This window comes from Dromiciops gliroides, chromosome 4 (assembly GCF_019393635.1).
Source record: "Dromiciops gliroides isolate mDroGli1 chromosome 4, mDroGli1.pri, whole genome shotgun sequence".
Taxonomy (NCBI): Eukaryota; Metazoa; Chordata; class Mammalia; order Microbiotheria; family Microbiotheriidae; genus Dromiciops; species Dromiciops gliroides.
The window spans coordinates 228494963-228517826 of NC_057864.1; the positions used below are offsets into that span (position 1 = coordinate 228494963).

Sequence of the window (22864 nt, forward strand, 5' to 3'; positions counted from 1 at the left end):
GGATGAACATTAATAATGAACTGCACAATCAAGGACACAGGAATATTCCTAGCATGGAACAATAATTTTGTCTTCTCTGTCATCTGCAGAAATCAATATTTCTGTTATGGGGGAAAAGGTGTGGGGTCCTTAGGTAAAGAATTACACTCTCATACACAGTCCAATTAGGATTAAAATGGTCCTTTTTTGGGCACTGGAGAAAATGACTGAGAGGGAAGTCAAAGACTTAGCCTCAAGGGGAGGAGAGCTTGAAAATGTTCTCTTCCCCAAAGAGAATGAAGGCAAAAACTTTTATTGAGGATAGATGGGGTGACCACCTGAAAATGGAAAGTTCCTTTTTGGGGTGGGGTGGGGAAAGCTTGAATGCTTGTCATTCCTGAGGGTCTGGCAGGGGCAGGGAGGAGAGGGAGATTGTTGTTTAGGAATGGTGGTCCTGATCTCTGGAGTTATCTCTGTCTCCTGGCCCAGATCTGGATTGACTTTTCTGCTATAGAATTTTATCTTCCCTTCCTTCTTAGGTGTGTCAGTCCTGATATCTAGTTGGTCAAACTAAACTTCTAATAGTCCCTTAATTCCTTGATATGTCTGTCCTGTTATCTGGTTATCCCAAGCCCCATATAATTTCTAAGAGAAAAAGGGCAAAATCTGCAAGGCAGTAACATAGAAACTATTTTTAATAGGATATCCAAAATAGGTACTTTAGAAGTTTTAATTCTTTGAAGAGTACAGAGACTAAAGAAGAACTAAATAAGTATAAAGGCCATGAATCAAAGAATAAAAGGGTAGAATAGACAGAAAGGGAAGATAAGTAATGAAGAGAAAGAGGGAAAGAAAACCTTTTTAGAAAAAAGCACATAGGGGCAGCTAGGTGTTGCAGTGGATAGAGCACCGGCCCTGGAGTCAGGAGTACCTGGGTTCAAGTCCGGCCTCAGACACTTAACACTTGCTAGCTGTGTGACCCTGGGCAAGTCACTTGACCCCAATTGCCTCACTAAAAAAAAAAAAAAGAAAAAAAAAAGAAAAAAGCACATAAAATGAAATTTAAAAATAGCTAATGGTGATGAAATATTCTTTTTTTTTAATTTTTATTTATTTATTTTTTTTTTAGTGAGGCAATTGGGGCTAAGTAACTTGCCCAGGGTCACACAGCTAGTAAGCGTTAAGTGTCTGAGGTCGGATTTGAATTCAGGTACTCCTGACTCCAGGGCCGGTGCTCTATCCACTGCGCCATCTAGCTGCCCCGGTGATGAAATATTCTGAAAGAAATAATGAAGGAGATGCTTTTTAGAAAGACCTGGGATGACTTGTTTGAATTGATGTAGTGTAAAGTGAACAGAACCAGAACAATTTATGCAATAACAGCAATATTATAAAGACAAACAACTTTGAAAGACTTAGATTCCTAAGTTTGATCAAGAGAATGACCGACCAGAATTCCAGAGGATTCTTGATGAAATATACTATCTCCAGATGGAGGAGTGATGAATTCAGAATGGAGACAGATATATGTATTCCTTGAAATATGGTATTACTTATAATCCATGCCTGGAACAGTCAAATAATACAGATTTTTCCAAGCAAGACTTTACATGAAAATAATTGAAAATTTTCAATGACTTTTCTCTCTCTTATAGGGTGTGCCTGAGGACTTGTTATTCTTTTATCATCATCTCCGAAAGGGTGGTGGAGTCTTTCTGGTTGAACAGTGCCTTCTCCTCTATCGATACCATCCATATGCAGCAACACACTCAGTCCTAGAGTAAGTAAATTATTCATTTGTGACTAGGTGAATATCAGAAACAGATTTAGGGTCCTAAATATATTTAGCAACTCTATTGGAGATGTGCTCAGACTTTTAGTTTTCATTGGCTTAGTTTTAAATATGGTACCCAAATTCAAGATCTAGAAATACCTGGTGTAACTTTGCTGGATAGCCACTAATTACTCTATTTGAAATGTTTTTATCTATCTCTTTCCCCTAATTTTCAAACTATAAAATTATTTTATAAAATATGTAAATTCATTGTAATTTGACAGGTCTTCCTTATGTACTTTTTCTAACTTCCATTCAAGGTCTGCTGAAGTTTGAAAATCCCTGATGTTTCTAAGATCCCTTTATGTTCTAAATACTATGCTTCTGTAGTACTATGATTCCCAATTTGTTGTTCTTCCCATCTTCTCTGATGTTGTCTTTAGTCTGTTGACAAACACCATTTTTATCATGGTGTAGTGGAAAGTACTTGGAAGAAGACTTAGCTTCTATCCCTGATTCTCATACTAACACTGTCATCTTGAGTAACTCATATTAATCTGTTTTGTTTTGTTTTTTTAAATGAGGCAATTGGGGTTAAGTGACTTGCCCAGGGTCACACAGCTAGTAAGTGTTAAGTGTCTGAGGCCAGATTTGAACTCAGGTACTCCTGATTCCAGGGCCGGTGCTCTATCCACTGTGCCACCTAGCTGCCCCAACTCACTTAATCTGAAAAAATGAGATCCAATCCAACTCTAAAATCTATATGAATTTCACTATATTCAATCAGATACCAAGACTCTTCTTTTCCATTCTTGCTACTGGCCCTATTTGTCAGGTATTCATAATTTAGGATCATATATTTAAAACTAGAGGAAATAAGAGAAATTGTCTAGTTCAAATTCCCTAATCTCCCACTGTACAAATGAAGAAACTGAATCTCTCAGAAATTAAATAATTTGCATCCCTCTAGATACTGTTGGCCTCATCTGGCTGATTCCTATATTTCTTCTCTTAAGTGTCATTTCTGTTTTTTTTTTGTTTTCGTTTTTTCAGGGCTGTGGGGGTTAAGTGACTTGCCCAGGGTCACATAGCTAGTGAGTGTTAAGTGTCTGAGGCCGGATTTGAACTCAGGTCCTCCTGAATCCAGGGCCGATGCTCTATCCACTAGGCTACCTAGCTGCCCCAAGTGTCATTTCTGAATCCTCTTTAAATATGTCCTAGCCTAAGTGTGACAGGCCTCCTGCCCTTGATGGTGAAAAGTTTGTTATAAGTGCCTTTGTGGATACTTTCTATTTTTATGAGGCTTCTATGTAGTCTATAAGACTTGGTCTCTCTCATTTCTTATTTTTGGACCAGTTTTTGCATATATTTTGCACCTTCATCAATGACCATATTTGCATTGAATCTACTAAATGTCAAAGTGTATATTGATTTAATTTGGACTATCTTATGGAGTTCTCCATAGAATTATTCTACTTCTTTGCAATTGATTTTGACACATAAGCTACAATTATCATATGATGGCCTTTTTCCAAATACTTATCATCAGTACTAACAATAGCTAGCATTTATATGGTGCTTTAAATTTTGCAAAACATTTTGCATATGTTATCTTATTTGATCTGTAATACAAAATAAACAAATATCCTCATAAAACCAACTCCCCCCCACTTCTCGTGTTTCTCTCCTCACCCCTCCCCTCCTCTCCTCTTCTTTCCTTTCCTAGGAATACCTCTGAGCCATCTTAACATTTAAGATGCTATTTCTTTGTTTCCTCTAGTTTCATATCATGAGGATATAATAACTATTGTGATTCAGTTCCTCGAGGACTTTGTACATTTGTTGATCGTTGTACATAGATTTCACTTCTATAGTACCAGTTGCCAAGTTAAAGTTATAGATGATCTAAAACCTGTGTGATTCTTACTACTCATACTCCTCTTTTCCACTTAGACCACTCATCACTGCAGTTGCAGAAGGGGATTTCATAGGATCCATTTTGTATTTTTTTTCATGCTATGCCACCACCAAAGAATTCATTTCCAAGTGATCAGCCTCCTGTTGATGAGCTTTCACAGTTTTATCCTTAGAAAGCACTGATCCACTGGCAGAGTTTTTGAGAATTCAGGCTTATCTCCACACTACACTGAAACTTTAGAGTTGGACTTTGTGAAATTTACCTATAAATTAGTATAATGTTAAATAATTTAATAAATGCAGTAAAATAATAATAAAATAAATAATGTAATAAATGAAACGATGTTAAATCATGGGTTTGGGCATTGGGAATAGCAAAAGAGTTAAATTCATTTTTCTTTTTTATCATATTATAGAAGCACCATCTGGCAACACCGAGTCCAGTTCCTAGAAGAAAGGGCTCTTCAGCATTGGACATCATTTACTATCTGGAATGCTGGAAAACAGGGACGAAAACTCTATAGAAGTTTATCCCCAGTAAACCAGAAAAAGGTAGGATAGCAAGAAAATGTCTTTCTGTTCTCTATCATTTTGTTGGCATGGCTATGATGTAGTTGGTTTGTTTGTTTAACCTTTATAAATATGTGTTTTCTACTTTTTCTGTAATCAGTTCAACTTAGTTCAACAACTACCTATCTTCCTAGAAATGGGGACAAATAACATATTCTGCATTGGTAAGACACAAAGATAAATAAGACACTTCCTCCCCTCATGAAGCTTATAGTTATCATTTATTTTAATGCAATATGGAACATTGGTTCAAAGAAATCCTGAGGACTTATACCTTGAGTAAAATCGAGGTTTGGTAAACCCTAACAAGACAACAGGAAGAGAAGTATTATTGATGAATCTAGTAAATATTCTTTAGCAGCATGCAGTACAATTTCCTTTGATAAACAAAAACACTGTAAATAATGCCCAGTAAGATCAGTTAATCTTCCCCCTTTAAAGTTGACATTGAGTCATGTCAGCATACATTCACACCTACTGTGTACCAGGCCTATGTGCCAAGTGCTGGAGGATACAAAAAGAAAGGCAAAACAGTCTTTGCCTCCAGAGTGCCTAATGGACAAAACATGAAAACAACTATGTTCAAACAAGATACATACAGGATAAACTAGGGATAATCTCAAAGAGAGGGCACTAGCATTAAAGGGGATTAGAAAAGGCTGTTTGTGAAAAGTGAGATTGTAGCCAGGAGGCAAAGGTGAAGAAGAGAATTCCAGGCATGAAAGCAGCCAGTGAAAATGCAGGGAATCAAGAGATGGAGTGTCTTATTTGAGGATCAGCAAGAAGAGCAGTATCATTGGATCACAGGGTCCTTGGTTTTGGGGGCTAGTAAGGTATAAGAAGACTGAAAGGTAAGATGAGACCTCATAATGAAAGGCTTTAATGACAAATAGAGGATTTTATATTTTATTTTGGAGGTAATAGGGACCACTGGAGTTTATTGAATGTGGGTTGGGGTAGGGTGCATGTGATATAGTCAGACTTTTGTTTTAGGAAGATAGGAATCTGGGCCCAACTTAAGTTTAAAGTAAATGGACCAGAACACCACCCTTATTTGCAGCAAAGCAAAAATGAAAACCCATATAAATACAGTATCTAGTAGGTACTGGGAAAGAAAATGATTTCCTATTTATTTTGTATGTCTTGTTTGTATGTAAATGTTTACATGTTATCTCCCTCATTAGACTGAGTTCCTTGAGGGCAATTGCTTTTTGCTTTTCTTGGTATCCCCAGCACTTAGCACAATGTCTGGCACATAGTAGGTACTTTACCTAGTTTGATGTAAGTACTCCTGTATTGCATTTTAATTAAAATATGCTGAGAAATATAGCCTAAACCATGGGCCTAATAATTGATTATCTCAAGTGTATATTCACAGAAAAACATGTTAAGCTAATGCATGTATTTAACACATTCTCCCTTTATTCTATAACATAAATAATTTGAGGGCGATGTAAACCATGTGATTCATCAAATTCAATGCTCAGGAAAGTTGAATACTTTTTAAAAATGTATTTGTGATATAGCACCAACACTCCCTACCACCTACCCCTATTTGTTCTGACAACTCAGAACTCAGAAATTTACAAGTTGGGTCCCAAGGGAGGTGGCTATTTTTAGACTCATAGGCACCTTGTGGATCTGGACTACTAAAACTAGAACCTATCAGCACCCACCATTGAACTAACCTTTCATATTTAGACATAGGCACAATTGAACCAAATCAAAGGGGTTGGTATAGCAAGAACAATAGCTACAGCAAAGCCTCCCCATCCATGTGACCTACTGTACACTTTGCCCCAAATGTGCGAGATATCTCTAGAAGGAGTGGGCACAAAAAGAATACACAGGTAGGGAAGCACATGTAGAGAAATGTGACCAAGGCAACTCAGACCTCTGTCAATGCAGTCCTTTCAGTCCTTCAGTCCTTTCTTCCCTATGTCCCCATGCTGCTTCTCTCATTGCTGCCGTGTGGTTTGCTCAGCTGGGATCCTTGTGTTTACTATTCCGTAGCCTAATTCTACTGTCAGGTCTACTTCTCACTTGATTTCCTAACTGGTTCTTCTCTTGGTCATGCTTCTTGCAGCTGCTTCCTACAGGATACATCCATGTTTTTGTATTTCATTTGTAAAATGAGTTAATTCAAATCAGCAAGCATTTATTGAATGCCATATATATGTGCTCTGTGCTAAGCTGTAAGTATAGAAATAAAGGCATGAACAGTCCTGGTGTAACTTGGGAAATGATGTTGCCAGTAATAGGGAAGTTAGGAAGAAGAGAGGTTTTGGGGGTGAAGTTAATGATTATACTTTTGGACATAATGGGTTTAAGATAAAACATGATCAAGAGATAGTTGGGGATGGGATGCAAGACTGGAAGTTTGGAGAGAAGATAAGCTGGATAAAAAAGATTCATGAATCATTGGCATAAGAATGATAATTGAATTCATAGGAGCTGATGAGATCACTAAACAAAGTGGTATCAAGGGAGAAGACAAGAGGGCCTAGGACAGAGCCTTAGGGTATATTCCCATTTGGTGAACTTGACCTGGATGAAGATTTAGCAAAGGAGATTTAGAAGGCCCAGTAAGGCAAGAGCTGTATTGTGAAAACCTAAAGAGAATCAAGTGAGAGTTTTAAGAACAAGTGAAATTGACAAATGTCAAAGGCCGCAGTACAAAATCACAAAGATTAAAAAATAGGAAAAAATCAAGTCTACTTTAAAAAATAAATCAATGAGAAATAGTTTAAGAATCATCACTTAGGGGCCCTGCCAAGGTGGCAGAGAAGATGCAACAAGCCAGCTGAGCTTTCTGAATATTTTCCTCCAAAAAACTTTAAAATACAGCATCAAATCAAATTTTAGAGTGGCATAGCCAATAAGAACTCATGAGGTGATATTTTTCCAGCCCAGGACAACTTAGGAGGTCTGTGACACTGGGGTGGGAACTGATCTGGAGTGTATGCAGAGGCAGCACTAAGCTATGGGCCTTGGAGGCTGCAACATCACTTCCAGGGCAGAAGGGAGCACAAGCACTTGTAGCTGCAAGGCAGCAGGGAACCTTCCAGAGTACAGACCAGGAGACCACACACACCTCTCTTCAGGTCACACCAGAAGCACCCAAAACTTATGAACCCCTAGAACTAGCTGTGAAAAGAAGCAGCACATAAAAGCTCAAAGCTTGGGACAGTTTCTCACACAGCTCCCTACAAGGTGAGCAGAGCCTAACTTATAACATAAAGTTTAAAATCAAGAAATAGGCTCAACAAATGAGCAAACAACAAAAAGCAAAGAATCTGACCATAAAAAGCTAATGTGGTGCCAGGGAACACCCAGACACAAACTCAGAAAAAGAGAACAATGTAAAACAGCTACAGGCAAAGAGTCTTTTAAAAAAAATACAAATTGGAGGGGGCAGAGCAAAGATGGCAGAGGAAAGACATTAAATGCACAGAGCTCCTGATACAATTACCGCAAAAACAGAAATAAAAGAACCCCTGGAGCACAAAAACCCACAAAAATATGGGCTGAGATTATTTTCCAGCCATAAACAGATGAAAGGGGGCCGTGCTGGGCTTCCAGTAAAGTCCAACTCTGCGATCGCGCTGACAGAGACCCCAGGCATGCCATACCAGGGGAACTTAACCCCTGAGCCTCCGAATCAGTTGCAGCACCAGTGTCTTCCGGAACTGAGTTTGAGGTTGGGTGAGAGAGCTGAATGGCTGGCCTGGGGGAGGTAGGGGGCTTAGTGCAGGGGTGTCAGCAGGACCTAGGGAGGAATTCAGCTGTCCCGCCCCAGCAGGAAACCAGGAAGAAATCCTGAGAGGTGGGAGGCCCAGGTGGGGGAGGGGCACAGGCTCATCAAAGCTAAGAACCACACCACAGAGAGCTTTGCTGGTTGGTTATTTAGTAAGTTGGCTTGAGGTTATCTTTGGGCCAGAGAACAGGCCAGGCAAGAGAAAAACCTGCCCTCCCTCAAACCAAAACACCTGGGATCCTCTGAAGTTGGGGACAGTAGTGTAGCCTAGAAGCAGGCCCCCCCAGTGAGAAACTAAGTCAAGTAAAAGATGGTAATATGAGCAAGCAAAGAAAGTTGAGAATTATAGAAAGTTTCTTCAGTGACAAGGAAGATCAAGGTGTACCCTCAGAAGAGGATAACAACCTCAGGACCCCTACATCCAAAGCTTCCAAGAAAAATATGAACTGGTCTCTGGCCATGGAAGCTCTCAAAAGGGACTTTGAAGAGAAAGTAGGAGAGACAGAAGGAAGATGTAGAGAGAGGGAGGAAAGAATGGAAAGAGAAATGAGAGCCATGCAGGAGAGTCATGAGAAAAAAGTCAACAGTTTGAAAAGCCAAATGGAAAAGGAGATAAACAAGCTGTCTGATGAAAATAATTACCTAAGAATTAGGATTGAACAAATGGAAGCTAGTGACCTTATGAGAAACCAAGACACAGTAAAGCAAATCCAATTGAATGAAAAAATAGAGGGCAATGTGAAATATCTCCTTGGAAAAACAGCTGACCTGGAAAATAAATGTAGGAGAGAGAATTTGAAAATCATTGGACTACCTGAAAACCATGACCAACCCAAGAGCTTAGACACCATCCTCTAAGAGATTGTGAGGGAAAATTGCCCTGATATTCTAGAAGCAGAAGCTAAAATAGAAATTGAAAGAATCCACTGATCACCTCCTGAAAGAGATCCCCAAAGGAAAACCTCCAGGAACATTATAGCCAAATTCCAGAGCTCCCAGGTCAAGGAGAAAGTATTGCAAGCAGCTAGAAAAAAGGAATTCAGATACTGTGGAGCTCCAATAAGGATAAAGCAAGGTCTAGCAGCTTCTACATTAAAGGACTGAAGGGCATGGAATATGATATTCCAGAGGGCAAAGGAACTGGGACTACAGCCAAGAATCACGTACCCAGCCAAACAGCATAATCTTTCAGAGGAAAATACGGGGTTTCAATGAGAAAGAGGTCTTTCAAGCATTTGTGATGAAAAGACCTGAACTGAATAGAAAATCTGACTTTCAAATACAAGACCCTGGAGAAGCATAAAAAGGTAAACTGGAAAAAGAAACCATGAGGGACATTAAAAGAATGGTTTACATTCTTACATGAGAAGAACTTTCTCAGTAAGGAATACACAGAGGACAGGACACAGGTCTGAAGTGAATATGAAGGGAAGATATCTGTAAAACATTCATTTTTTGTTTATCTTTGTTCTTTGTGGGGCAAACAGGGTGGGGTATCTTATGTGTGGGGCCGGATTTGGGGTTGGGGCCTCCTGGATCCAGGGCTGGTGCTTTGTCCACTGTGCCACCTAGCTAACCCATGATGACATCTTTAAAATAGGGTTGAGGTGTAGGAGGAATAGACTGGGGGAGGGGGAAGGGGAGAGGTGGCCTGAGGAGAGGTAGCTTACATGAAGGAAACAAGAAAAAAGCTTATGGAGGGGAGGGGAAGAGGGGGAAGGAATAGGACAGTGAGTAAACCTTATTATCATCAGAATTGGCTTAAAAAGGGAATAACACACATACTCAAGTGGGTATGGCAATATATTTTTGCCTTGTGGAAAAGTAGGAAAAGTGGGTGGGGAAGGAGATAAGGGAGGGTGGGAGAAAAGGGGAAGGAGGGAAGGGAAGTTTGGGAGAGGGAGCTGTAAAAAGCAAAACACTTTTAAGGAAGGTGAAGATGTTCTGCATAACCGCACATGTATGACATATATTGAATTACTTGATTTCATAGGGAGAGTTGAGGAGGGGGGGAGGAAGAAAAATTTAAGAAAACAGAATTAGCTCAAAGACATTAACCTAATCAGAGTGGGCTCAAGGAGGGAATAACATACACACCCAATTGGGAGGAGTAATCTATTTAACCCTACAGTAAAGTAGGGGAAGAGGATAAGGAGGGAAAGGTGAATGAAGGAAGGGTAGAGTGGGGGAGGAGGCAGTCAGTAGCAAAACACTTTTGAGGAGGAATAGGGCAAAATAAGATAGAAAATAGAGTCAATATCATTGGAAGGAAATAGGATGGAGGCAAATAGTTATGATGATTGACTACAGTGGCAAAACATATGGTACCTACTCTGCTGAGCTATTGTGAAGAAAATTCTTTATCAAGTTTAAGGCACTATATAAAAGTTATGATGAACAGGATGCTATCAGAAAGACCTGGAAAGACCCACGTGAACCGAGGCAGAGAGAAATGTACTATATACAAAATAACAGCAATAGTGTAAGACAATCTGCTGGGAAGCACGTGGTTATTTTCAGCAAGGCAATGATCCAATATAACTCTGAAGGACTTTGAAAATTGCAATACACCTACAGAGAAAGAACTGATGGTATCTGAAAACAGATTGGAACCCCTTTTTTTTTTTTGGACAACTCCTTAATCTGAAGTCTTGTTTTTATCTGTGTTCTCTCACAACCTAGCTAATGTAGAGATGTTTTCCATGATTAATCATGTATAACTTACATGGAATTGCTTGAGTTCTTGGGGTGGGGGGGTGGGAAGGGAGGGAGGAAGAGAAGTTGGAACACAAAGTTTTAAAAAAATTGATGTTGGGGGCAGCTAGGTGGCTCAGTGGATAGAGCACCGGCCCTGGAGTCAGGAGGACCTGAGTTCAAATCCGGCCTCAGACACTTAACACTTACTAGCTGTGTGACCCTCGGCAAGTCACTTAACCCCAATTGCCTCACTAAAAAACAACAACAACAACAACAACAACAACAACAAAAAATTGATGTCAAAATTTGCTTTTACATATAATTTGGAAAATAAAATTCTAAACAATGAAAAAATAAATAAATAATGCTTGCCCCCCCCCCAATACAAATTGGACATAAACCCAACAAGAATTCTTGGAAAGAATTCTTGGAAAGGGCAAAAATAAAATTATTTGGAAAATCAAATAAGAGTAATAGAAGACAATTTTGGAGAAAAAATGAGAGCAATACAAGAAAATTGTGAAAAGAGAATTAATAATTTGGAAAAAAAGGCACAAAAAATACCTAAGAAAATAATTTAAAAACAGAATCATCCAAATGGCAAAAAGCCACAAAACCTCACTAAAAAAAAAAAAGAATTTAAAAAGCAGAATTGGCCAAATGGAAAAAGAGGTACAGAAGCTTACTGAAGAAAATAATTCCTTAAAAATTAGAATTGGGAAGGTGGGGAGCAGCTAGGTGCCACAGCGGATAAAGCACCAGCCCTGGATTCAGGAGGACCTGATTTCAAATCTGGCCTCAGACACTTCACACTTACTAGCTGTGTGACCTTGGGCAAGTCATTTAATCTTCATTGCCCCACCTCCAAAAATTAAAAAAAGAAATAAAGAGGGGAGATATAGGACAATAACTTGGGGGTAACGGTGGCACAGTGGATAAAGCACCAGCCCTGGATTCAGGAGGACCTGAGTTCAAATTCAGCCTCAGACACTTGACACTAGCTCTATGACCTTGGGCAAGTGACTTAACCTTCATTTCCCTGCAAAAAACCCAAAAATCTACCTTACCCATAAGGGAAGTGGTAAGGAAAAGGAATAAGAGAAAAGGGCGGGGGGGGGGGGTGGTGGTAAGACTAAGAAAAGCAAAACAGATTTTTGAAAAGGGACAGTACAGATAAGGATAAAGTTAAGAAAATAGGATGGAGTGAAATACACAGTAGTTATAATTATGAATGTGAATAGAATGAACTTATACATAAAATGGAAGAGGATAGCAGAATGGATTCAAAACCAGAATCCAACAATATATTTATAAGAAACACACTTGAAACAGAAAGACACACAAAGAGTTAAAATAAGGTGCTCACCGGCCCTGGATTTAGGAGTACCTGAGTTCAAATCCGGCCTCAGACACTTAACACTTACTAGCTGTGTGACCCTGGGCAAGTCACTTAACCCCAATTGCCTCACTAAAAAAAAAAAAAAAAGGTGCTGAAGCAGAATCTACTATGCTTAAACCAAACTAAAAAAAGCAGGAGTAATGAGATAATCAGGTGGACACCAAAGTTGGGTAAGCAACCCTAAAAAGGGCTCAGCAAGCCCTCACATCAGAGTTACTAGTCCTCCCTGAAATCCCCATATACCCCAATATTATATACCCTGCTTGGAAAAAATTAGGTAAAGGAGTCCCACCAAATTCCTTTTATGACACAAATATAGTTTTGATACCTAAATCAGGGAGAGCAAAAGACAGAAGACTATAGGTCAGTTTCCCTAATGGATATTGATGCAAAAAGTTTAAATAAATACTAGCAAGGAGATTACAACAATATATCACAACAACCATACACTATGACTAGGTGGGATTTATATCAACAATTCAGGGCTGGTTCAATATTAAGAAAACTAATTATAATTGATCATATATATAACAAAAACAACAGAAATCCTATGATTATATTAATAAATGTAGAAAAGACTTTTTGACAAAATACAATCAATACCCATTCCTATTAAAAACATAGTAATACAGTAATGCCTCCCACAAATTATACACTCTGCATCATGTTTATACCAAGAATGCATGCTACTATAAACATAATTGACCACATTAATAATAACAACAACAAAAATAATATTTGTTTAGTCATTTCAGTTGTATCTAACTCTTTTTGTTTTTTTCACTGGGTTTTTTGTTGTTTTTGGCAAAGATACTGGAGTGGTTTCCCATTTCCTTTTCCACCTCATTTTACAGATGAAGAAACAGAGGCAAACGGGGTTAAGCAACTTGCCCACAGTCACACAGCTAGCTAGTCAATGTATGAGGCTGGGACTTGAATTCAAGTCCTCCTTATTCCAGGGCCGGCATTGTATATACTGTTGTGCTACCTAACTGCCAATATAATAAATAGTCTATATATAAATATATTTAAAACCAAGGGTTAACATTATTATATAATGTGGATAAAGTAAAGTCCTTTCCAGTAAGATCAGAGGTGAAGGAGCATCTAGGTGGTGTAGTGGATAAAGCACCAGCCTTGGATTCAGGAGTACCTGAGTTCAAATCTGGCTTCAGACACTTGACACAAGTCACTTAACCCCCATTGCCCCAACAACAACAACAACAACAACAACAAATCAGAGGTGAAGCAAAGATGTTCATTGTCCTTACTTCTATATGATATACTGATAAAAATGCTATGGCAATAAAATAAGAAAAATTGAGGAAATAAACATAAGTAAAGAAGATATATTTCTTTTAGCCAATAGTAAACTATGCTTAGAAAGCCCTAGAGTCAACTAAAAATAAATTGAAACAAGAATTTCAACAAAATTGCAGGACATAAAATAAATATAAACAAATTATCAGCATGTTAGTATGATGTCAATAAGAAGAAGAAGAAAAAGAAATTTCATATAAAGTATTTGGTAGTCTACCTCCCATGATTCTTTTTTTTGTGTGTATGTGTGTGTGTTTTGTTTTTGTTTTTTGGTGAGGCAATTGGGGTTAAGTGACTTGCCTAGGGTCACACAGCCAGTAAGTGTTAAGTGTCTGAGGCCAAATTTGAACTCAGGTCCTCCTGATTCCAGGGCCGGCACTCTATCCACTGCGCCATCTAGCTGCCCCCACCTCCCACGATTCTTACAAAAATGATAGAAATACAGCTATAAAACACTTTACAGAAAAAGCAACAGACCTAAATAATGGGGGAAATATTAATTGCTCATGTATAGTTTGAGTCAATATAATAAAAATGTCAAGACTACCTAAATCAATTTATTTTTTAGTTCCATACAAATCAAACTACCAAAATATTGCTTTGTATAACTAGAAAAAATAATGAAATTCACATGAAGGGAAAAAAGTTATATCTCTGCATATAGTGTACACTTCATTCCTTAAAAGACTTAAATTAAAGCCAACCTTTGAGTCAGGAAGACTTGGGTTCAAGTCATTCTTTTGTCATGTGCTGGCTATGTAACCCTGGGCCAAATTGTCTAACCTTCCAGTATCCACTAAGATGAAATTTCAGAGTAGGCACTGATCTACATTTGTTTTGTTCTGTTTTGTACCAATGAAATCAGAAGTTGGGTTCCTTCCTAACTCCTTCCCCCCCTCAAAATGTAATGTACAGATTTTGTGCAACAAAGTTTTGCTGAGAACATTCCCTTCTTTCCTCCTGGAAATAGTAGAAGCTAAGCCTTCTCTTTGACTATTACTCTCTCCTCCCTTCTACCCACTCTCTTCTCTCACATTTTGAGATTGAGAGTGAAGATTACCCTGGCTTTGGTTAAAGCCATCCAAGCAATAGCAAATAAAGATAGTAGATTGCAGTTTTTAACCCAGGGTGAATTTTACCTGAATCCATATGGGTTCTTTTCTCTGCAATGCAGATTATTAAATGATGAAAACTCAGCATTTATAATCAGAGTGTGTAATTTAAGATTCTAAATGTGGATTCTAATCTGTTCCCCCAGTTTTGGGGGAAACTGACTAAAATCACTGATAAAACGAGTTTAGGTTTTTAAGGGTTTATTGGAAAATAGAAAAAGATTGAGAACAGAATTCCAACAGCCTGGCATTCCTATCTTTCCTCAAATTTCCTGTGAAGTCCTCTGCTGCCACCACCATCAAGTCAGGAACCCAAAAAGCCCCAGAGCTCTCCACGCAGGCTCCCTTTCCTCCTTCCTGTCTCCTCCCAGACCATAGGAGGCTCCTCAAGTTGATTGACTGGTAGCCTTGATAGACAGCCCCCATGAGCAAACGTCATTTCCTGACGCCAAGGAAAAGCCACAATGCCTCTGAGGCATTTTCCTCATGGTGGAGCTTTCCCACAGCAAGTCTCCAGTAGGTGGCATCATTCCAATCATTACAAGAGTGACTTTTAGTCAGCAGGCCAGAGTTTGAAGGTCCCTCAATGCATTAAATTCTGTGTCAAACACAACAGTCTATCTCTTAACTGAGCATTTTTATTGGCTATTCTTCATGCCTGGAAATCTGAAAAAATGAGGAGGGATCCTCATCTCCAACTCCTGAATTCCTTCAGGTCTCAGTTAGTCTTACCTTCTGCAAAAAGCCTTTTCCAGCCTTCTGAGACTAACCCACTTTATTCAGGGATTAGTCCAATGTGACCAAAAGAATTAAATATAATAAATAAAAAATAAAATAAAATAATTGTTACTCACTTCTAATGGAATATTCAGAGTATGTAAATGATGAAACCTAAGATCACTGGCAGTTGCAATTTTTTCAGTCAATTGAATTATCAGTACAGTATAAGAAAAGCAGCAGCCCTAGGTCCCTGATAGGTTGAGTTGCTCTGAACTTTCATCTCATCATATGATTTCCTTCTTAGGTTGTTGCCTTCTGTGATGTTGATGAAAACAAGATCAAGAAGGGTTTCTATTCTTATGAAGACTCTAAGGTTTGTAATGTTTATCATTCCACCATTCTGGCTTTCATTGGTAGTATGAAATGCATTCAGTTTAAGCTCCAGGAAAAAATAGTGCTTTAGACTTTCTCATTACATGGATTAGCTCAAAAAAACCCCCAAAACCAAACTATCTTGTTTGGAGAAGATGATACAGAACTTTTTACTCCCAGATTCTTTTCACTGCTTCTACCACACATGTGATGTTATTGAAGTATCCTAGGGCTTGTTTGGATGACTTTTGAGTTAATGGTTTCATTCTAGGGGCTAAAAGTTATCTAAGCAGTTAATATAATGCCTAGGATATCCTTTACAATATTTGTTCAAAGAGGCCAAAGAAATGAGTAACCTCCATTTAATACTGAGAATGTTGGGAGTTGAGTAAAGTTTCAGTTACAGGACCAGTGGACTCAATTTCCCAAGCAAAATTGCGTACTTTGTGAACAATTTACTGGAAAGTAAATAGTACATAAATAAAGAGGGTTCACTTCCTCTGCTCTCCCCTATCCATTGTAGAGCTGCTGTAATGTATCCAGTAGACTTGATTCCAGAATGTGCCTAGGCATACCCTACTGATTAAAAATGTTATTGTGTTTCATTTTTAAGTGTGCATTTTAAGTAAAGTTTAGTTATTAATTTTTTAAAATTAGTTTTAGTTTCTTTGGTGAATAAAAATGATGTCCTTTATGATTCGGTATTAATTTAACAAATGTCAACCGTACAATTTTTAAAAAATAAATTTCTCTAGTGACATTGGTCAGAGCTTTAAGAACATCATTCTGGAAACTGAATATTGGGTTGGAGTGGGGAGGGACTTAGTCTACTATCTGTGTTCAAGCCTGGGTGATTTACCTAAGATTCTCTTCATTGGTGGAGATGATGATGACAGCACTCTGCATTTCTGCCCAAAGCACAGAGTTATTTCAAGATCTTGCTTAGATATATTTGGCTCCAGACCCTCTTTGGGGAGAAAACTGGAAAGAAACATGCCCCTGTATTTAGCTTGCCTCCTTAAGAGACTTTGAGTAATTTCCTCTTGAGTGAGATGGGAAACTCTTTCAGTTGGGCTCAGATAGCGCACTCCACTCTGTATTTTACTCTGTGTATTGGCAGGTATGATCTGATTTCTGTTTGCTGTCTGCTTGGATGAATGAATTTGTGATGATCTTTTATGCAATTAGCATTTGGTGCAAAAGGGTTAAGCCTTAGAAAATAAGCTTGGAGCACAAAGGACAAACAATAACAACTACTACAACACTGTACACAGTTTATATAGGTCTTGCCATGTTTTTTCTGAGACAGCTCCCCATATCATTTCCCACAGCACACTACTAGTACTCTATCACATTCATATGTCACAACTTGTTCAGCCATTTCCCATTTGATGAGTATCCCCTCAATTTCCAATTCTTGGACACCACAAAAATAGCTGCTAGAAATATTTTTGTACATAAAGATTTTTTTCTTTGGTCTCTTCGTATACATCCAGTTTTAATAGTGGTATTGCTGGATCAAAGGATATGTACAGTTTTATAGCCCTTTGGGGAATAATTCTAAATTGCTCTCCAGAATGGTTGGATTAGTTGACTATATACCACCAAAAGTTCATTATTGTACTTTTTCCCCCTTCCTCTCCAGCAGTTGTCATTCTGAGAGGTGTGAGGTGGTACCTCAGAGTTGTTTTAATTTGCCTTTCTTTAATCAGTAGTATTTTAGAGCATTTTTTATACGAGTATAGATAGTTTTGGTCTCTTCTGAAAACTGCCCTTTAACCAATTATCAATTAGGGAATGACTTATTTTCATAGATTTGATTCAGTTTTACATCAGTATATATTTGATAAATATATATTTCTCTTTGTCAGAGAAACTTGCTATAAAAATAAAATGTGGTTTCTCTGATTATCCGTTTTAATTAGATCTGGTTTTGCTTTTGCTTTATCTAAGATCATCACTGCTACCTCTGCCTTTTTAACTTTGGCTGAAGATTCTGTTCTAGCCCCTTATTTTAACTGTGTCTTGTAGCCAACATATTATTGGATTTTGGTTTATAATCCATTTCTGCTATCACCTGTTTCATGGGTGAACTTATCCCATTCACATTCACGGTTAAGATTACTAACTGTATACTTCCTTCTATCCAATTTTCTTCTGTTTCTTCTTCTCTTTTTATCCTGTTCCTCTTCAAAAGTCTATTTTGCTCCTAAACACACTTTCTCCCTTAATCTGTCCTCCTCTCCTTTCTTTTTTCTCCTTCCCCTCCTATTTCCTATTAGATAACTCATTGGTAATTAGGTAACTGAGTGTGTGTGTGTGTGTGTGTGTGTGTGTGTGTATGTGTGTTCTTTCCTCTTTGAACCAATTCCAACAAAGAGTAAGATCCAAGCATTTCCTGCCATCCCCATCCACCCCATTTCCCCCAACACTGTAAAAAGCTCTTCCTTGTGTGCCTCTTTTCCCCATTTTGGCTCTCCATTTTCCCTTCTCCCAATGTATCCCTCTTTCTCACCCCTTCATTTTTTGGGGAGATCATTCCAACATTGTTGACTCACATCAATGTCCTCTGTCTATGTAAACTCTTTTTAATGGCCCTAATAACGATAAAGGTCTTGGGAGTTACATGTATCATCTTTCCATACAGGAATGTAAACAATTTAACTTTTTTGAGACCCTTATGATTATTCTTTCATGTTTACCTTTTTATGCTTCTCTTGAATCTTCTGTTTAAATGTTAAATTTTCTATTTAACTCTGGTCTTTTCATTACAAATGTTTGAAATCCTCTATTTCATGAAATGTCTATTTCCCCCCAATATATTATATTTGGTTTTGCTAGGCAGGTTGTTCTTGGTTGTAATCCTAGTTCCTTTGCCTTCTGGAATGTCGTATTCCAAGCCTTCTGTACCTTTAATGTGGAAGCCACTAAATTTTGTTTGATTATGACTATGGCTCCATGATATTTGAATTATTTCTGCATGGTACTTGAAGTATTTTCTTTTACCTGGAAGCTCTGGAATTTGGCTATAATATTCCTGGGAGTTTTTATTTTGAGATCTCTTTTAGGAGGTGATAGGTAGGTTCTTTCTATTTATATTTTACCCTCTGGATCTAAGATATCAGGAAGTTTTCTTTGATAATTTTTTGAAATATTTTGTCTAGATTCTCCACCCCCCTCCCCCCCCCCCCCCCGCCCCCCAGCTTTCAGGTAGTCCAATAATTCTGAAATTATCTCTCGTCAATCTGTTTCCTAGGTCAATTGTTTTTCTAGTGAATTATTTCACATTTTTGTCTATTTTTTAATTCTTTTGACTTTGTTTTATTGTCATTTGATGTCTCATGGAATTATTAGCTTTTGCATTTCCAATTAAAATTTTTAAGGAATTATTTTCTTCAGTGAGCTTTTGTACCTCTTTTCCCATTTGACCTATTCTGTTTTTTAAGAAGTTCCTTTTTTTTCAGTGAATTTTTGTACCTCCTTTTCCATTTGGCCTATTTTGCTTTTTAAGGAGTTCTTTTCATCAGTGAATTTTTATGCCTCTTTTACCATTATGACAATTTGGTTTTTTAATGTGTTATTTTCTTCAGTATTTTGGTGCCTCTTTTTACTATGCTATTAACTCTCTCTTCACAATTTTCTTGCATTACTCTCATTTCTTTTCACAATTTTCCTCTACCACTCTTACTGCTTTCTTTAACTCTTCCAGGAATTCTTATTGATGTTGGGTCCAATTAATACTTTTCTTTAAGACATTCTGTTTCTCTGACTTAAGTGGACTGATGCTGAGTGAAGGGACCAGAACCAGGAGAACATTGTACATAGTAACAGCAACATTGTGTGATGATCAACTGTGATAGACTTGGCTTTTCTCAGCAGTGCAATGATCCAAGACAATTCCAAAGTACTCATGATGGAAAATGTTCTCCACATCCAGAAAAAAGAACTGTGGATTCTGGACCATACTGTTTCTACTTTTTGATTGTTTGGGTTTTTTTAAAGTTTTTCCCTTGTGTTGTGATTCTTCTTTCACAACATGACCAATGCAGAAATATGTTTAATGTGATTATACATTTTTTCTTGGGGAGGGGGAAGGGAGGGAGAAAAATTTGGAGATAAAAATCTTATGAAAACAAATATTGAAAACTATCTTTACACGTAACTAGCTTTTTATGGTCAAGTTACTATTTTTGTTTGCTCATTTTTCCGGCCTATTTCTTGACTTTGAACTTTATGTTAATGTCATGTACTGCTCACTAGGTGGGGTAGGTAGGTGGTATCTCAATCTTCAGAGTTTTTTTGTGCTAAAGTTTTCTGAGCTAGTTCTGGGGGTCTACATGTTTTTGGTGCTTCCAAGTTAGTGTGGTACTGGCAGTGGCATAATCACCCCTGTCCTGGTTTATGCGGATCTCTATGCAGGAAGGACCCCTCATCCCCTGAAGCCAAAAGTGCTAATGTTTTCTTTGTCTTGAAACTGCAACGAGGGCCTTTACTTCGTTGTGACTCACCACCAGCACTCTTCTCTGCCCTGGAACTATGACCTAGAACTTTAGGTCTTCTTTTATGACTTATTCAATTTCTTTTTCTGATATTGGGGTTGTTTAAATAGTTTATTTCTTCTCTGGTTAATCTTAGTATTTTTTTTTTGTTTTTTTTTTTTTGTTTGTTTGTTTTTTTGTGGGGCAATGAAGGCTAAGTGACCTGCCCAGGGTCACACAGCTAGTAAGTGTCTGAGTCCAGATCCGAACCCAGGCCCTTCTGAATCCAGGGCCGATGCTTTATCCACTGCACCACCCAGCTGCCCCAATCTTAGTATTTTTAAAAGTATCCAACTGTTTGCTCTACATTACCAGTTTCATTAGCATATAACTGGGGGAAAAAGTTTTTTTAAATTTCCCATAATTGTAATTTTCCTTTTTTAATTTTTGGTACCAACAACTTGGTTTTCCTCTCTCTATCAAGTTGGCTAACTGTTTTATCTATTTGATTTTTTTTTAAACTCTTATTTAATCAATTCAGTGGTCTTTTAAATTTCTATTTCATTAATTTCTTTAATTATCCCCAATTAAATAACAAAATAGAAATTTGTTATTTAGTTGGAGATTTTTTGTTATTCAGGGTTTTAAAAAAATTTTCATCCTTTAATTAACCTATGTCTCTTGTTGATAGAAGCATTTAGAGATATGCATTTCACTTTTGTTTTATATGTATGCTATAAGCTTTGGTTTGTTGTCTCATTTTAATTTTCTATGAGGAAATTTTCTATTTCTATAATTTATTCTTTGACCCCCTGGTTCTTTAAAATTATCATTTAGTCTACATTTACCTTTTTTGTTTTGTTTTTTTTGTTTTTTTGTAGGGCAATGAGGGTTAAGTGACTTGCCTAGGGTCACACAGCTAGTAAGTGTCAAGTGTCTGAGATCAGATTTGAATTCAGGTCCTCTTGAATCCAGGGTCAGTGCTTCATCCACTATGCCATCTAGCTGCCCCTACATTTACTTTTTTTTTTGCAGACAATGGGGGTTAAGTGACTTGCCCAGGGTCACACAGCTAGTAAGTGTCAAGTGTCTGAGGCCAGATTTGAACTCAGGTACTCCTGACTCCAGGGCCGGTGCTTTAACCACTGCGCCATCTAGCTGCCCCTACATTTACTTTTAAACTCTTTCTTTATGGCCCCTTATTGAGTATAATTTTTATTGTCATGTGATCAGTAAATGATGTGTTTAGTGTTTCTGGTTTTCTAAATTTATTGACAAGGTAAAGACTTTGCCCCAATACATGACCAATAGGTATGTATTTTGGGGGGGCAGCTAGGTGGTGCAGTGGATAGAGCACCGGCCCTGGAATCAGGAGTACCTGAGTTCAAATCCGGCCTCAGACACTTAACATTTACTAGCTGTGTGACCCTGGGCAAGTCACTTAACCCCAATTGCCTCACTTAAAAAAAATTAAAATTTAAAAAAATTAAAAAAATTTTTTTTTACATGACCTATTTTTGTAAAGGTTCCATGTATAACTGAGAAGCATTCCTTTCTGTTCCCTGCACTAGTCACTAGAGAGCTATCACCTCTAATATTTCTAAAGTTTTATTCAGTTCCTTAACTTCTTCTTGACCTTTTGATTAGATTTTTCTAGGTGTAGAAGAATTATATAACCCTTTCCTCTTCTCCCCTATTATTATCATCTTATTATTTCCCCTACAATTTGGTTAACTTTTCCATAATATGTATATACGTATTATGTTGTTATATTACATATTGATATTGATTCATCATTTATGGTATTTTCAAACATATTGTAATTTCCCCTTCTTATCTTTTTATTGTGTCCACATCTTTTTGAAATCAGGATTGCTGCCCCTGCTTTTTTTTAGTGTCCTATTTTAAGTGTATATGTGTATTTTAAGTGTTTATTATGTTTTGGTTGTTTTTCTTTTAAACAACATGTTATTAGATTCAGCTATCCATTTTGGAATATATTTTATAGGTGAGTTCATCCCATTCACATTCATATTTATGATTATTAATTATGTATTGCCCTCAGTCCTGTCCTCAATAATTTTTCTTCTTTAATTCCACCTCCCTCTTTATAAATAAGAAGGTAGTAGAAGAGAGGGAGTTTGTGTGACATGTGATCTTATAAGTAAAACAGCCTCTTCTCCCCTGATTGTAGCTCTATTCTTCTCCTTACCCTATTCCTGTTCCCAGGTTTTTACTCCTTCCTTTCCTTCACTTTCTTTCCCACATTCTTCAAATTCCTCTCTTCAGCATGGTAGTTTGTTTTTCTTATGACTATTTTCTTATACTTAAAACAAGATACTCTCTTAGACTCTTCTTTAACACTCCCTTATCCCTTACTCTCCTATTTTCCCTTTGAGTTTATGTATTTCTATATTGAAATCTGTAGAGGGATGAAGGAGGTGGAGGATACATGTAGATAATTTTGTTCAATCCTCCTTTTTCTGGTTTATATGAAAATTAGGTTCCTAGGATGCCTCTTGCTCCCACTTCTTCCTCCATGACTTCATACTGAGCCCAAGCAGGGAGTGCTACAGTTAGTTAACCCAAATGTTCCAGGAACTGCATGCACTCCATCCTCTGAAATTTACTTTCAGTTTGACCTGTCTCCTGCTTATCTATTCCAGGATCTCTATAAGATTTTGGGGGTGCGCTCTTGTGGATTCTTAAGTTGGATAGAATGAAGTCAATAAGCAGAAGTCATTAGAAAAATTTTTATCTTTTGGTTAT

General features: G+C 37.6%; 1 protein-coding gene across 4 annotated transcripts in view; it reads left to right on the forward strand.

Moving 5' to 3' along the window:
• B3GNTL1 (UDP-GlcNAc:betaGal beta-1,3-N-acetylglucosaminyltransferase like 1) overlaps positions 1-22864 on the forward strand; it is a 98797-nt gene that overhangs the window by 63325 nt on the left and 12608 nt on the right. For all 4 annotated transcript variants that reach the window (XM_044001678.1, XM_044001679.1, XM_044001680.1 and 1 more), the window contains 3 exons: positions 1635-1759; positions 4087-4222; positions 15550-15618. In XM_044001678.1, coding sequence (XP_043857613.1) covers positions 1635-1759; positions 4087-4222; positions 15550-15618 — 330 coding nt within the window. The remainder of the gene's footprint in view (positions 1-1634; positions 1760-4086; positions 4223-15549; positions 15619-22864) is intronic.